The 16,907-nt window shown below is 36.6% G+C and overlaps 1 protein-coding gene across 1 annotated transcript; it reads left to right on the forward strand.

The window, feature by feature from the left end:
• Positions 1 to 1,023: 1,023 nt before the first annotated feature.
• On the forward strand, positions 1,024 to 12,464 carry LOC103133094 (sialidase-1). Its single transcript, XM_007544858.2, has 7 exons — positions 1,024 to 1,282; positions 4,402 to 4,591; positions 4,725 to 4,987; positions 9,408 to 9,590; positions 10,828 to 11,047; positions 12,118 to 12,354; positions 12,443 to 12,464. The coding sequence occupies exons 1-6, from the start codon at positions 1,196 to 1,198 to the stop codon at positions 12,336 to 12,338; spliced, it is 1,164 nt and encodes a 387-aa protein (XP_007544920.1). The 5' UTR covers positions 1,024 to 1,195; the 3' UTR covers positions 12,339 to 12,354; positions 12,443 to 12,464.
• Positions 12,465 to 16,907: the final 4,443 nt, after the last annotated feature.

Genomic DNA, 16,907 nt, shown 5'->3' on the forward strand with positions numbered 1-16,907 from the left:
CTGTTAGCTGTACACTAAACCAGTAAGAAAATAGCTTTTTATTGAAAGAAAAACAAGCTGTTTTCCAAAACACTGGAAGTAAATGTTCTGCTTAGACTAAAATTAAACTTCCAGAACAAGAAAACACGAAGTGTGGCAGATTATTACCAGACACAAAAAGAAAAACTAAAAAGTATGATTTAAAAATCTCTGTTCAACTGGAGACTGTTTACTAGAAAGTTATTGAGTTTCTAGTCAGTTCTGCCCCCTTGTGGCTGAATGTTGGTAACTGCAGACAAACTGATTTGTAGTACAGTATTGCTGTATTGCATGATATATTGAAAAACTTTTATTGAACAGTTTTTATTGGGTGATTAATATGGCTATTGGACCAATTATAAATTACAACTTGATGTTTTTCATAGCGATGGCGACAGAAGTAGCAGTATTGCTGAATTTCCTCCACTTTATAATGTTAACATGTTCAGATTCCTACCAATTCCCTGTTTTGTTTATATCAATTACCAATATTATTATTACTATTATTTTTATGGGTTTGTACAGTGAAACAGCAGCATTTACAAAAAGATTAGGATCCAGAAATATAGAAAGTAATCTAGATTGATATCAATGACAACAATCTTCTAACAATAGTAGAAGACGTAGTAATAGTTGAGGAGAGCAGCTGAATCCAAAATGTAAAGTAGCCAAGTTATAATTATAATAGTCATAGCAGCAGTAGCTGTATGCTTCCACCTATACATCATGTCCAAATAATAATAAATTAACTTTTCTACCATTTTCTTTATTATTTTTTAATAATATTATTATTATTCGTAGTAGCAATAAAAATATGTAACAGTAATACCTTAATAATTACACACGTTTGTGGAAATAATACAAACACAAAATTAAAAGTAGCGTTTCTTAAAAAAAAAAAAATAGACATAAAAAAGTGAACGGAGACAAGGTTTTGATAGGTGGGAGTCGTGCGACGTACATTGCGTCATTTCCTGTTTTATTTTGACAGATCGCGGCAGTCACGTGACCTCCCGATCATATGACCTGCCTGATAAACAGCAAGAAATGTGCACCAGTCAGTGAGTGACAGAGTTGGTTTTTAGTTCAGGTGGCTCTTTTGGTCACTCGGCTCCGTTTTGTTGAATTTTATCTGTTCGGAGTGAAGAAGAAGAAACTTGGAGGAGCTGAATCAAACATGGAAACCGGAAGTTCGGCTTCTGCTGTGTTCTTACTGCTCAGTGCGCTGCTATCCGGATGTCTTTGTGCCTACAGCCCGGCTCAGGTACACTGAAACTGTTATTAACCGATCATTATTATGGTATAACACCGTTATGTTGCTGGTCGAAGCAGGTAAAAACCGCGCTAATAAAGCTGTTTAGTTTAAAGCGGTTTAGTTAAACCGAAATGGAGAAATTCAGTTATGTCATCTAGTGTCAAACTCCACCTGCTTTATTCCAAATTTACAGGAACCAGACTTTCTCGTAAGGCTGGTTTGGATTCGTGATTTTTTACAGGCTTTTGGAAAAAAAAAATATATTCCAAGCTGCTTATATCTGCTGAAATGTTCTTTTGAAAATTGTCTTTTTTTTCGCTTAACACACACACAAATGAACCATTGCACTATTACAAATACTCTATATAAGCACTATTACAAATACTCTATATAACCTACTGTTGTGCATGAAGAGCAAAATGAAAGTAAATGCCCTAGCAGTTTCATATTTACAGTGTGTTAGATTACATTTTTTATTCAATGATAATTCAGTTCCACCTGGATACAGTAGTTTCACTGACAATAGGATTCCCAAGGTTAAAACTCTGCATATCTTCATATCTCAAGAGGCGAATTTCAAAATAAATCACATTTGGGGCTAAAGATGCCAGGAGCCCCATCAATTCAGATTTCCCATATAATATTCTACTTTCTTATTCCTGTTTGTTTGGTTTTCTATTTAACATATCTGCAAATATGCTCTCACCAGCTATATTATTAGGTACACTGGAAGTGAAGCTAAAACTGAGTATCAGACGGAATAAAAACTTGGAACTTGTGATTTAGAAACTACCAGGGTTGTCGGCGCCAGATGGACTTGTTTTCGCATTTCAGAAACTACTTTTCTATTGAGACACCACTATCTCTTGGGTTTACAAATAATGAATAATAAAAGGCAACCATAGGTTGAATAACCACTGAATACAATCAAGGTATGATGAATACCATTGCAACCTCAAATCAGAAGGGCTCAAGTAACAGACGGTCTCATCACATGTCATTTATGTCAGCTAAGAATAGAAAACTTTGGCAATAATTGGCACCAACTCACCAAAACTGGACAATAACAGACAAGAAAAACATTTCCTGGTGCAGTGAGTCTTGATTTCAGTGGCAACATTCAGATTATTGGGTCAGAATTAGGGGAAAATAACATAAAATAACTTATCTATCCTGCCTTATCAATGGTTCAGGCTGGTGGAGGCATTGGGGATATTTTATTGACACAGTTCAGCATTAACTAAGCACTACCCGAGTATTGCTGCTGATCATTTCCATCTCTTTATGATGACTTCCTCTGCATTATCCTACTTCCAGCAGGATAATGCACCATGTCACAAAGTTTAAATCACCTTAAACTGGTTTCTGGAACATGATGGTACATTGTTCTCCAATGGCCTCCACAATCACCAGATCTCAATTCAATAGGTCAATTTATCTGGGGCCTAGCATCATGGATACACAGCTGATAAACCTGCAGCAACAATGGGGCTCTATCATGTCAACATCTGAAATCTCTGAGAAATGTTACTGATATTTTGTTGAATTGATTCCTCAAAGAATTTGATCAATTCTGAAGTGACCATCTACTCAGTTTGTAGAAACGTTATCCAAAGAATGTAGTCTTCTTATCTGCGTGGAATATTGCGGACATATTCAACTGAGAGTCTCACATTTCAGATTTCTAAGCCGGGCCAACCAACGAACAGAGAACTTCTGGACGATGGCGTCAGTTTTCTGCGCCGTTTCTTTTTGTCAACAGCAGCGGGGAACGTGAACGAAGCCGTTCAGTCCGTGTTGGTCACGCTTACAGATACTGAATTAAAATTAATAGTCGCCTTGTTTGGCTCGGTACTTCCCTCTTCGCAGAGGAGGATGGCTGTTTACGGCATAGACAACTTCCAGCAAGATTTTTTTTTATATTTACAATAAAATGTACAACAAGTTACATAAACAGAAACTAAAAGAACGATGAGGCTTAAGGAAGGTAAATGAGCAAAAATTACAAACAGGAAAAGGTTACAAATAGAAAGAGGTTACAAACAGGAAAAGGTTAAATATGGCACATTAGGGCAGTTTCCGGTAAGCTTTTTTTTTTCCGGTAAGCTTTACAGAGTCGAACCGGCGCATTACACATGACAGACGTTAGAAGTTGGGTAAAATTTTAAACTTCAACAGAGTCCATGCTTCCATATCGTTTGTATGAAGCAAAACAAAGAAAAAGGGGCTGGGTTTTTATTTTAAAACTTTTTTTAACCAGACTTCTTGCTCCTAGGAATTTTTTCTGTCTCCTCAAACCTCCAGTCGGTCGAGGGAGATGATCGTTTGTACTGAGCCAGGTTCTGCTGGAGGTTTCTTCCTGTTAAAGTGGAGTTATCGTCATTAAATATGAAAATACTTGAAGAAAGAGCAGCATTGTTCAAAACTGACTTTGTTTCAGGTTTATGTAATGTTATAGTGTTATATACCATTATAGTGAACACCTGGTGGTACTCCCTGAGTTTATTATAAAAACTAATTCTCAGTCCAGGCTTCCTAAGAATGGTTGTAAATGCCATGATGGAGGAGCATTGATGTGATAACTTAATGAAGGCGACGTAAGACAGAGGAGGAGCTTCTTAAAGAGACAGACGCATCAAATTTAATTTGTTATGGTTGATAAATTCAGCATTATTATAACAGCTAAAGGTAACATAGTTACTTGATTGTGCTATAAAACGGCACAACGTGCCTGGAAATCTATATTACCGCCCTTTAAGAAAAAACTTTCTAAGTAGAGTTTGGTTGTTGCTGATAATATAATATATCCAGTCATTCCAGATGTTAAACTCCAAAGCTCATTAGAGAGGAATTTACACACATTCCAGTATTATTCAGGTGTAATCATGTTTTCTCCACCTGTTTGCTGTTTTTTCTCACAAACAGAAACGAGGTGAAGTTCCTCAAGCCTTTGCTTTGTACTTCCCTTTCACGCTTTCACCAGACTGTAACAAGACTGCTGATGATACAGATATTTTTTCATGCCTCAACCTGTTCTGCTCTCAAACATTCAAGCTATTCATCTTTCCCTTTGTCAGCCTTTCTTATCCTCGACGCTAACTCTTTACCATCTCGTCTGTGTTGCTTAGCTTGACCCTCTGGTGTTTGAGGAGCAGCTGCTGTGGGTGAGCGGCAAACAGGGTCAAGTGAACACCTACAGAATCCCGCTCATCACTTTTACTCCACAAGGAAGCCTGCTGGCCATCGCCGAGGGCAGGAAGTCGTCGTCCAGTGACATAGGGGCAAAGTTTATCGCAGTGAGGCGATCCACTGACAAAGGCAGGACCACCACACTGAAAAATATCATATAAAGCTCCACATACTTATGGGTTTTGTATAGACTCTTGGATCACCTTAAAGCATTTGGTTTCCAGAAAGTTGAAGTCTGTTTCATTTCCATCACCTGCCACAGGAAACACCTGGTCTCCGACCGCCTTCATAGTGGACGACGGCAGCTTTCCGGATGGCTTGAACCTGGGCTCCGTGGTTGTGGACGAAGAGACCGGTTCGGTGATTCTGATCTACACCATCTGCTTCCACCTGTACCACTGCAAGCCGGCTAGCACCATGATGGTGGAGAGCTGGGACGACGGCCTGAGCTGGAGCCGACCCAAAAACCTCTCGGTCCAGCTGGGAGTGAAGGCCTTCGCTCCTGGGCCGGGATTCGGCATCCAGGTGAGAAAGCAGATCCCAGATATGCTTGAATAACATCGCATTAGAATTCCCCAGTTCTTCATACATGAACTTTGACCTCTAGGAAGAGGTCAGCATGTAAGAATCCTGATTGGACTCAATAAGACTTGGGGACCCCTTGTAAAATATATTGATAACTTTAAGTGAAGAAGGATTGATTTGATCTTTGATGTGATAAGATATCAGTCGAGGGGAAAGGAGGTGGGTGAGACCTGAAGTTTAGTGATGCACTGATTGCAGTTTTCTGGTCGATCGGCGATTACTGATCTCTAAAAAGCGTGACTTGCCGATTCCAATTTTGGTCAATACCAGTTTTCTGTCTGAATTGTCGCTAAATATAACAAGAAAGTTGCAGAGTTGGCAACAGTGAGGTGAATATTGTTAAATGCCAAAGTGTAAACATGACCTGGAGGGTCGGTCTCTCTCACTGCAGAGCAGGAGAGGCCAGTGGTTGATTTTTAGACCTTTGCTGAGGTAGATAAGATCAGTAAGTATCAACTGATCCCAAAATTAAGGAAATCGGTGCCGATAAATCGGCTGCCTGTGTTGAGTCCAGAGTTCTTGCTAGCTAAATTGATGCACCTCTAATGGGTTGTTCTTGTTAATTTATGCCACTTTTGTTCTGTTTTTGTATTTTCTTTATGATTTTTTTTATGGCCAAATTGAAAAAGAAGACAAAATTTCTTTGTTGTGCTTTGATTTTTCATGACGGATCCCTCATTAAAACAGTTTGTTACACACACGCTTCCAAACTGCAGCAAGCATCCTTGAAAAGTTTTAAATTAATGTATCTAAAATTAGAAATTTGCAAGTTGGCCTTAAATACGTTAACACAAATCCTAAATTTTGTTGTGGCATTACTATTTTTTATGTTTATGTAGTTTATTTTTCTCAGTTGAGGCTACCGCTAACTAGCTACTAATAAAACCTTGCTAGCTAGCTTGCCCTTTTGTTTATCATTGGTAAGTGTAAATTATCTCCAGATGGCTGGATGACACTTTTGTTGCCAACCCGTATGATGCTACGTCCCTTGTTGGCACTACTATATAAAATATGCAGTTTTTTTTGTACATTTCTGTTATGATTTAGGTCTTAAAGTTTATTCATAGTGGTCTTAAAAAGGTCTTAAAATGTCTGAGTCAGTGAAACCTGCAGAAACCCTGGTGTAGCTGTGCTGGTTGCTGGGAGACGGAGCTGGGAGGCTGCAGTTTAAAATGTAGTTTTCAGATTGTCAAAGTAAACATTTGCCATCATATTTGTCAAGGAGGAGAAAGAAGTTTTAGGTGTACAAGCAGAACTTCATAGGGTTTATTACAACTTTTGACAGCATTCACCAAGAGTATGCACCCAGTGCTGTACTCCAGGTTAAAACTATTTTTCAGGATGCCACACTCTGTGTAGTGGCAGCATTTTGACTGAAACCCTGCTGATAAGGTGATGGGAACAGGACAACACTAATGGTGCTTCCTCCTGATCAGTTTTACTGTAACTGATGGTGGAGATGCAGGAAGTGCCTACAGCGAGGAAAGCAGCAGCAGCAGCAGAAACCTGTTTAGCAAGTTCCAAGAAAATATGAGAATAATTACCTTCAAATTGAGAAGGTTTGCCATGTTTTCTGCAATCCAGCCACATTTAAATCAGTCCTGGAGGGCCTGCAGACCACAGCTCTGTTTTAATTTAACCACAAATAAAGACTTTTCACTGTAAAATTGGCTAAACTTTAAGCTGAATGGCCTGTTTTACAGCTGCATTTTATTGCGGTCATACAAAATCACATGTACATGTTGTCTTTCACATCACATGCACATAGTTAAAGGCCTGAGATCATCATTTTAGAAAAATCTTTCTGAGTCATTGAAAAGGTATCCAGCTACTCAGTGAGCCGCGGTGTTTATTTTATTTCCTTTATAGCTGAACATTGAACAATTGTGGTATTTTTTTAAATTCTGCTTACAATAAAACAGGAAACAAAATTAGTTCTTGTTTCGAGTCAGAGGGGGGGAAAAATCACCTTAAAAGCCTCAATAAACATCTGATGTGGCCAAAGTTATGTCGATTTCCAAGTTGCATATGTTCTAAAAAAAACATCCATCCGGATCATTAAAGCTGAATTTTGCATTTCATTTTGTTGTGTTGCTACACCTAGACTTGCCATACTCGCATATTAATGTAGTGGCATTTATCTGATCTGGTCACAGTGGATTTGCAACATTTTGTCAGTTTGTGGATGAAAACTGTTTCTGTAAAGCAACAGAATCATGATTTTTATTCTTGCTGTTTAATTTGGTGTGTTGCTTTCATACATTTTTCACTCCATACTGAAAATAAACGTCCTAATTTTCCATCCTTGCCCCCATTTCTAAGTGTGAAATATTGATATGCGTGGAAATTTAGCTATTTTTTCATGTAAGCTGGAGCCGGAGTAAACAAACCAACATGCCATCTCCAGTTTTAGGTTGGATCAGGCCAGGATGCAGAGAGGAAACCCGGCTTTATGGATCCCTCTTCATGGCAGACCACTCTGCACGTGATAACATGGTTTTATAGCAAATTTACCCACAAGCTAAGCCGGCCACAGTCCAAAAGTGATGTGAAACCTCTGAGATGTTTGCCTTTGGTGTCAAATGAAAACGTTTCCCTCTGCATCAGCTCAGATGTTGTTAACTCTTAGTTAGAATCCCAGCCTCAGTCGCTTGATAATAAAAGTTGTTTTGCTTCTTTGCACATGACAGCACTGAGTTATTATAAGCAGTTTTCTCATTAATAGTCTTGGCATTTTGTTGCAATCCAGGAGACAGTCGGCGTGAAGCGTCTCCAGGCTGAGTTTTATGTTGAAATGACTTTTAAAGGGGAAAAAAATGTTTGTTTTTTCTTAAAGCGTGAAAAATGTAGCTATATATAAAAGCAAATAATAAAATGTGAAGAGCAGATAAACAGCTTCCAAAATGAGGAACAACTGTTTGTTAGATCTGAAACCATCCAGCATGATTTTAACCTTTTATGTTTTCAAAACAACATTTTATTGATTCACTTGGATGATCTGTTCTCTTAACACCCATACATCACGTTTTAGTGATTTTATTATCTGTTGGTGGATAAAGAGAAGTTAAAATTATCTCCCTGATTACAACTCTGCAAACACTACTGGCCGTTGCATCGTCTTTGTCTGCATCTTTCTGCTAAGTGATGCAAGCTTCAGGCAGATAATTCGTTTGATTTGCTTCCATTTTGTTTGTTTTCCTGTGGATTTCGGTGCAGATACTCGACAGGGCAACGCCTTGTGTCGGGCCAAAGAAAAAAATAATGTAAAAAAATAGCTTTTCCTTTTGTTTTTGCAAAGTTACCAATAGCACCATTATTGGCACCAATAATTTCTTTACTTTTTTCTAAGATGACAAAACTTTATCATATAAGATTTGCAATGCGTGTCTTTATCCGACATAATAGTTGTTATGGATTCTTGGTTTGTGAATTTTTCTACACTTCTAGTGTAAGATTATGCTGTAGCAAAGGAAGATAGATTTATTTTTATGTGTTTTTCAGACCTCCTCCAAAGGGGAGGATGTGATTGTGGAAGTTGCTGGGTATTTTGGGGACATTTTATTCCTGGTCCAAACAGGAACGATGGACTTTGAAGGTGCTGTTTACATTGCGGACGCCGGATTATCGGCCACTGTGTCGCTACAACCTGTAAACAAAATAATTAATGAGTTTGTTCCCTCCTTTGTCTCTTTTCCTACAAAACAGACCTTGAAATCTTATAGTTTAGTATGAAATAGAAAGTCTGACACCCTTTAAGGTACATTTATATATTTTCATTTTCATTTAATTTGATGCGGTTCCTCACTCTGACATCTCTCTCACATGGTTGCAGATGAAATTAGAAGCTTTTTTTTCCCATTTGTAAGCAAAACCAACAGAAGTTGTCCAACGCTAAAACTTTCTCTTGATTTGACATCTCATCTCTTTTGATGTTTTTATTATGCATCCTTTGCTACAAATGATCAGCCACAAGTTAAAGGAATCCTATGTTATTGTATTTTTGGCTATAAAGTATTTGCTTTCTTATTTAAAAACGGAATTGAATTATTTGTATTTTGTGTTTTTAATACTGTATAATGAAAAATCTGCAGAATGTGACATTTTTTATTTTCGATTACTTGATTAATCATCAGAATAAACAATCAAGTTACTAAAATAATCATTTGTTGCAGCCCTAAACAGCACTCTGACAGTTTGTGTCCAGGATGTGTGGGGTTTGCAGCGATATTAGCTGCCCTTTTCAGACAAAAACTGTGTTGTGATGCATTCATTCTGTTTACCTAAAAAAATTGTAAAAAACCTGTGTGATAACAATAAGAGCTATTAAATTCTGAAACCTTTGTGTCCTTTTGTGCTATAGAAGCGCCTTGATCCTGCAAAGGGGCGGTTGGTGGTGTGCGGCCATGGGACGATCGAGGGGGATGGAGTGTTTTGCATCCTGAGCGACGATCATGGAGAAACGTGGCGCAACGGAGCAGCCCTGAAGAGCATCCCTTACAACCAACCGAAGAAAGCTCAGGACTTCAACCCTGATGAGTGCCAGGTACGTTTCTGTCCAGACAGAGAGGATTGCATGCTGCAGGATCCCATGTTTTGTTTTATTTATTGCACTGCTTGTAGCACAAAGATGCTGTTTTCTCCAACTATGACTAAGAAAACTCCAAGTATCGTCAGTTGTGTGGTGTGCAGTTCCAAATGTCTTTGGATTTTGCTTTTTGTGTATATTTAAATGTTTTAAATGTTAATAGCAGGTAAAGTTAAGTCACTGAAAAACAGCTGATGTTAGACTGAATCTGAGATCTATCGCCCCCTGCTGGCTGCTTTGTTTTTTTTTCCAACACAAAATCTGGTTTTGAAAAGTTTTACCACAAACGCCAAAGGTCCTGAGGGGCTATCATTCCCTTTTTACAATTAAAAATGAAAATAAATAAATAAAAAATAATTCAAACATGCAATATTACAATTTAAAAAAAGAGAAAGAAAGGAAATACTTTATGTCCAACATAGTTTCTCAAGTGTTTGCCTTAATAGAAGTAAAGATTTCCAGCTTTTTATATTGAATGTTTTTTTTAATTTTGCCGTCTAGAAAATGTTTTTATTCTACAACAATGAGAACTTAATTTAAAAACTCTCGCTGCATTTATCAAAGTTTAAAGAATGATTGTGCTCAAGTCTGTTTTTGAGGAAAAAGTCTCAGGAAGTTTGAGATCTGACTTACTATGACATCAAAATGAAAGTAAAAAAATTAGGATTAATAAAAGAGAAATGCTTTGTGTTGCATCCAACATTTTTTAAAATATAAAACAATGTTAGATATATATTAAAATATATTCCAAGGACTGCAGACGGTTCCTGGGTCCCTGATTCAGGACAGGATAATGGATGGATGAACAGAATAAAAACAAAAGAAAGTAATTACACATTCTACTTATGTTCAGATTCCATTTTCCTCTATATTTTCACTAATTAAAACTCAGTATTGGATAATATTGTCCCTTACTGTAGGCTTTTTGACTACATTCACTGCTTTTACAAACAATATTTAGATAGTAATATGTAGTAAATGATGCTTTTCTTGATGTATGATTGCCTCAACTGCAAGGTGTCAAACCTCTGCTGATGTTGCACCAATGGTCTCCATTTTTAATTCTATAAACAAATTAAATTTTGGTATTTTTATAAAGATTTTGAGCATTTTTTATGCTCTGGAAAACAAATCACTATTCCTAACATACCTCCTTTCTTTCGAAACCTGTCCGTTTGTTTCTGCCTTCCTGCAGCCCGTTGAGTTGATGGACGGCAGCATCTTGATCAACGTCCGGAACCAGAACAACTACCACTGCCACTGCCGCATCGTGGTGCGCAGTTTGGACGGAGGACTGACGCTCCCCGTGGAAGAGCTGGTCTTCGACACCACGCTGATTGATCCCGTTGTCGCGGCTGGAGCTCTGCAGAAAGACGGGGTGCTCTACTTCACCAACCCGTCCAACGACCAAAAGAGTAAATACTTTTACAAATATCCGCTTTTGTTGGTAAAATCAGAAGAGATAAAGCTACCTAGCTTAAGCTACATTCATACTGCAGCCGGAAATGACCCAATTCCGATTTTTGGTTCGCCTTAGTGCCACCTGTACCTGATCTGTTCATAACAGTCTTAACAACACAGATCGTTTTATTTTATTTTTTTTCCGAACGCGACCCAGCCCAGTTGGATATCCGATCTTTTCAAATGTGACTTGAATCCTAACGGCCAGGTCGCGTTCATCCGAACGGAACGTCATTGATACTCGACAAACGTCACTATTCTGCGTCCTGATATGCGCAAGTGGGAAGAAAGACAACAAACATGGCGAACTACAATGAGGATTAAGTTGTTAATATAATGGCTCTGATCGGACAACAACTTTAAAATCGATACGCTTCACCGTTAGCATCCATGTTTACTTCCGCAAACACGGAGCTCTTCCTTTCGCGCTCTCTCTCTCTCTTTTTTTTTTTCTCTCTCTCTCTTTTCCTTCTTCTTCTTCTTGGGGGTTAACAACAGACGTTAAGTAGCATTATCGCCACCTACTGGTATAGAGTGTGGTTCATAAGGATTTTAATATCTATCTATCTATCTATCTATCTATCTATCTATCTATCTATCTATCTATCTATCTATCTATCTATCTATCTATCATAATCAAATTCTATGAAGCAATTTAGTTTACTTTAAAAATCAAATAATGATTTGTATATGCTTACTTACTATCCAAGTTCTTTTTTAATAAAAAACCAAACCTTTTCCTTATTAGTTTCAGTTTCTCTCTTCATATAGTTTCTCTCTTTTCCATATCTACAAACACTGAGCACTTCTTTCTTTTTCATGGCGGTTGGCGAAACACTGAGTATGCTCTCTATATGTGATGTTATTGCTCCCTCTACTGCGCATGTGGGACACTTTCAGGCCGTTTGCAGATCATACTGGATATACAGGAATCTCATTTATTTGGAAGAGTTTACAACAAAAACATTGTAATTGGGTCCATCCAGGCCACAGTGTGAGCGTAACCTTACTGAACTCTCCTCAGGAGTAAACCTGACGCTACGATGGTCGCTAACGAACGGAAAAACCTGGGAGAACAAAGCCGTCCAGATCTGGCCAGGGCCGAGCGGCTACTCCTGCATGACATCTCTGAACGATGACTCTGTAGAAGACCAGAAATACATCTTCGTCATTTATGAGAAGGGCCACAAGGACATCATTGAGACTATCTCGTTTGTGAAGATCCACCTGTACGGCGGCCGGTAGGACGCACGGGTCGGAGGTAAGAAGAAACAACTCCACCAGGAGTCAATCAATGAAAATATTTTCACTTTCCTCTGACTTCCTATTTAATTCTGTTTATTTCTCAGATCTAAACCCTAAAGGGAAAAAGGATACAAGAAGATAGTACAACAACTTTCTCAGGAAGAGAATAAGAGACTTTTTAAACACACTTAAAAATGGATGTTGGGAAAAGGAGGCCCTGCACTGTGAATTTCTGGCTTCTTGGTCTGTTTTTCCTACTTTTATTATTTATATAACAAAATCTTATTTTGCCAAATAATTGATGAGTCTCAATTTGTATTTTAATGGACAAAGCCTGGCTAAACAGGAGGTTCTTGGGGAATACAAATGAAAGAATGATTCAGAACTGCAAAAACACAAAGTCTGAACAAAAAATGTTGGTCCAGTTTCTACTGAAAATATCTTAGCACACTTGAAATAAGACAAAAATAACTTACAAGTAACTTTTCAGCGGGAAATAGGAGTTTGTTTAAGTGAATAATTTCTTAATATTGATGAAAAATGCTAGTTCCACCGGCAGATTATTTCATTTATAACATGCAAAAAATGTCTTGCTATAATTGAAATAACTTGCCAATGGAACTGGAACTGTTTTTAATCAATATTAAGAAATTAGTCACTTAAAGAAACTCCTATTTCTTGCTGAATAGTTACTTATAAGTTATTTTTGTTTTATGTCAAGTGTACAAAGATATTTGCACTGGAAAGTAGAGCAGAAATACTTGGTAAGACTTTGTGTTTTTGCAGGGATTTATGCTATTTTTACCACGTCAATCATATGATTTACTTTTAAACTTTGTCTTTAAAGATGCTTGGTGTACTAATTTCTAAAAACAGCAGAAAAAAAATGAAATTTTTCCTTCTACTTCATGGAAAGATTTTACATGGGAGTTCTAGTCCGGCCAGCTCCTTGGAGACAACATGCGGGCCAAATCCAGCCTGCATCGAGTCACAGCTCATGGATGATGTTTGTGTTCATTCTAGATGCTGAAACTACGACTTCTGTCTTCATTCAAACTGTTTCTGATGTTAAAAACCAGAAGGTCTGAATCAAGCTGCTTCCTAGAGTAACCGTAATATCAATGGTTATCACTTTAAATAATGTAACATATCAGTACATAAAAAGCGCTGTGAAGCACATGTGTTAAACTGGAGGCCGGTGGGCCAAATCCGGCCCGCCGTAGCTTTTTATGTGGTCCTCTAGGTTCTACACTAAACATCAAGTCTGCTTACTTATCATGTTTTCAGTCAAATCAATGCAGTTTTTATCTGTTTACTACTAAATTATATTAACCAGTCCCTTCAGTTTCAGGGGAATTATTGTGGAAATTCATGCAAAATCAACAAATCCCAACACATTTTTGTGCCTCAACGTTAATTGATCTCAAGTTATAGTCCATGATCTATACAGCAAGGAATAAAAAGTCGCATTTACTGTCATATTTCCAAATTAGCACCATAAACATTTTGATTAAAAAAAATAAAATAAAATAAAAATCACAAAAACAATCGCAAAATTCTGGAGGGACTAAAAATATATTCAACATTATTTAATTTTAAGAATTCATTAATATTTTTAACAGTTTATCGATACATTCTGGCACAACCGGCCCTTTAAGAGCATTTTTGATCTTGATTTGGGCCAAAGTGAGTTTGACAGCGCTGCGCTAAAGGTACTATATTTGACAGCTTGGGAGGTTTGATACAAAGAAAGAGGTTCTATGTCAGCAGAATGAGCGAATTTGTAGGAACTAATGTAAAATATGCAAACTGGTTGAGAAAAATCCAGAGTCTTCTGCAGAAATCTGACATTCAGAGTAAAAAACAACCTTTTTATAACAAGACTGGATTCTCTGCTATGTAAATTCAGATTTTTATGCTGTTTATTCACTCTAAACTAGAGGACTTTATATATTTTCCAGTGATTTTGACTGTTATGGGTTTGAGTTTCACATGTTAGGAAAAAGCACAGGGAATAACTGTGAAATTAGATCCCACTCCACTTTTTAATCTTTCCACAGTTTCCAGCCACTGCAGTCAAATCCTGTTTCTAACATGAAACAAAACTTTTGTTTTTAAATTGGCCTTATTGTTTTGGGATTTCATTGAATGTAACACTCAGATATCTGGTATAGCTAACCTACAAGGTAATTACTTTCTTTGTAATTCATTTGAGTTCTGAAATTATGTATTTTCTTCCCTCCATAAATTCATGCATGATTATTTTTTGTTTTATGTAATTATATAAAACAATATAAATAGTCATATGGGATGATGTACTTGTATATTTTTGTAATTATTGTTGAGTTTAAGTGATTTAAAAACAGTTGCAATGTTGGTTTTTTGTTATATTTGTGTGTGAAAGAGATTAGTGAATATGACCTAATTATCATTAAATACTTTGAACTCACTAAGATTTTTCTACGGTGGTCAGATGACAACAAACATCTAGTTTCTGTCTAAACACAAAATAATACCCAACAGCTGTTTATTTCTTTATGTTTTTCATTACAAGACACTTTCAGTCCATCACTGTATGCTGGTGGGAGACTGTTGCTTTTTGAACCTTTTCCTTGTGACTTCATAAATACAAATTCCCAACATGTTATTCTTTTTGAGGGACTGCTGTTCAAATAAATAAAATCAGTTTGCTGATAAGGTGTCATATTTATTTATGGAAATTATTTAACCTGTAGACTTGAGTCTGATCCTGATTCCTACTGCTGTTAAAATAAAAACATGATCCTATGAGAAGTGGGATTGGAAGTTATAACCAGGAGGTTTTAATGGGGTTCAGTGCAGTGGACTCTTAGTTTTTACAGAGCTGTATCTTGTCATTATGTTCAAAACTATGTTTTTATCCTTTTTATGCTAAATTTTTATGTTTTTAATTTTAAAACAAAAAGATGTAACAAAATTATTGTTCTTCAAAATTTACAATAACCTTTATATAGTAGATATTCATCAAAAAGAACAAGTTGCCTTTTTTTTCAACAGTTATTTCACATTAGCGGCTCTAAATTAGTTTTTGTTTGTTAAACTCACCTAAAAATTGACTCTTTAGGTTATAAAAGTTGTAAACTCCTACTATAAGTACAGTTGAAAGCAGATATGTATGCACAGTATGAGAAAGACACAGCTTTTTATTTCTGACATAACATTAGAATAAGACCATAATATTGCTCACCGGTCCAAATTACTTTTCAGATTAAAGTACATTTTCATTTAGTTTGAATATCAAGAGGCAGTAAAGATACAAAACACAAGTTAATTAAGATCCAGATTCAGGTTTTGGGGAGTTATCATGTTATTTTCTGGCGTTGGTCCGCTGAGTTTTGTTTAATCAAAAGCCATTGCAGTCATCCACTAGGAAATGTTAACTTTTCTTTTGCTGCCAAGCTTTAAAGGGAAGTTGGTTTAGGATTTGGCACCTGCCCACACAGTCCAACCGTACTAATACTTTAATAACCTGAGGATTACTGTGATGGAACTGGTCTAATCTAAACTTAATAGAGTTTTTATGGAGTAATTTGAGAGGAAGACGAGCTGAAAGCTGATTTTACATCAACCTGGGCTTCTCCTCCAGCTGTTTATTCACTTTTAGTAAAGTTAATAAATGTTTACCTCCCTGTAAATAGCCTGTTTTTGTTCACAGATACAAGCAATTTTTTTTTATTATTCTGCTCAACTGCACATTTCTTTTAATTAATGTTTTTGAAACAATGGCATTTTTTGGATGATGCTGTAATTTTGCCCTTACTGTACATTATTTTCTTACTTTATAATATTTCCCCAATATGTGACAATAAATGTTATCTTTACTCTATTTTTAAGTAGGTCAACATTTCAGAATATATATTTATTATTATTATTATTATTATTATTATTATTTGGTCTTATGTAGGCTGCTAATTTTCAGAGAAATGGAACATTGAGTTTTTTGTATCAGTCCATTTCATCAAAACAAAATGATAAATTCACTGTATCAAATCAGTGATTTTCAGTTGAATTTGTAAAACGATAAACTTTTAGATTATATTAAAATTTTCTACATTTTTTTCTTTTACATATCAAGTTCTTGTAATGATAAACCGTGTGTGTATGGAGCGTCCTGGACCTTAAATCCCAGTTTTGGCTGTCAGATGCTTTGGGAACTGCCTGATAACACTGTTGCTCTACATGCAATAGCACCCCCTATGGAAAAACGTGCATTTTTTTGTTGTTGTAATTATTTATTCTTTTGTCGTACTTGGAATGTTTTCCATTTTTAAAATCTATAACCCACATCGATCAAATGAACTGATCTCATGTTAAAGTCCTCTAAAACACCACTTGATGGAATCAAACAAGACGGGATAAAATAACAGCTTTTAGTATTGTTTCTAAATATATAGACTCTTCTTGAATGAAGTACTTTTCCCTCCCAAATTTTATTTTTCAAATAATATTAATAATTGTCACATTTGTCGTTTCTGTTGAGGTCCCAAACGGCTCCCATCGCACGAAATTCACCCAGTAGCCGTTGACGGC

The sequence above is a fragment of the Poecilia formosa genome, unplaced genomic scaffold, assembly GCF_000485575.1.
Source record: "Poecilia formosa unplaced genomic scaffold, Poecilia_formosa-5.1.2 Scaffold2247, whole genome shotgun sequence".
Classification (NCBI taxonomy): domain Eukaryota; kingdom Metazoa; phylum Chordata; class Actinopteri; order Cyprinodontiformes; family Poeciliidae; genus Poecilia; species Poecilia formosa.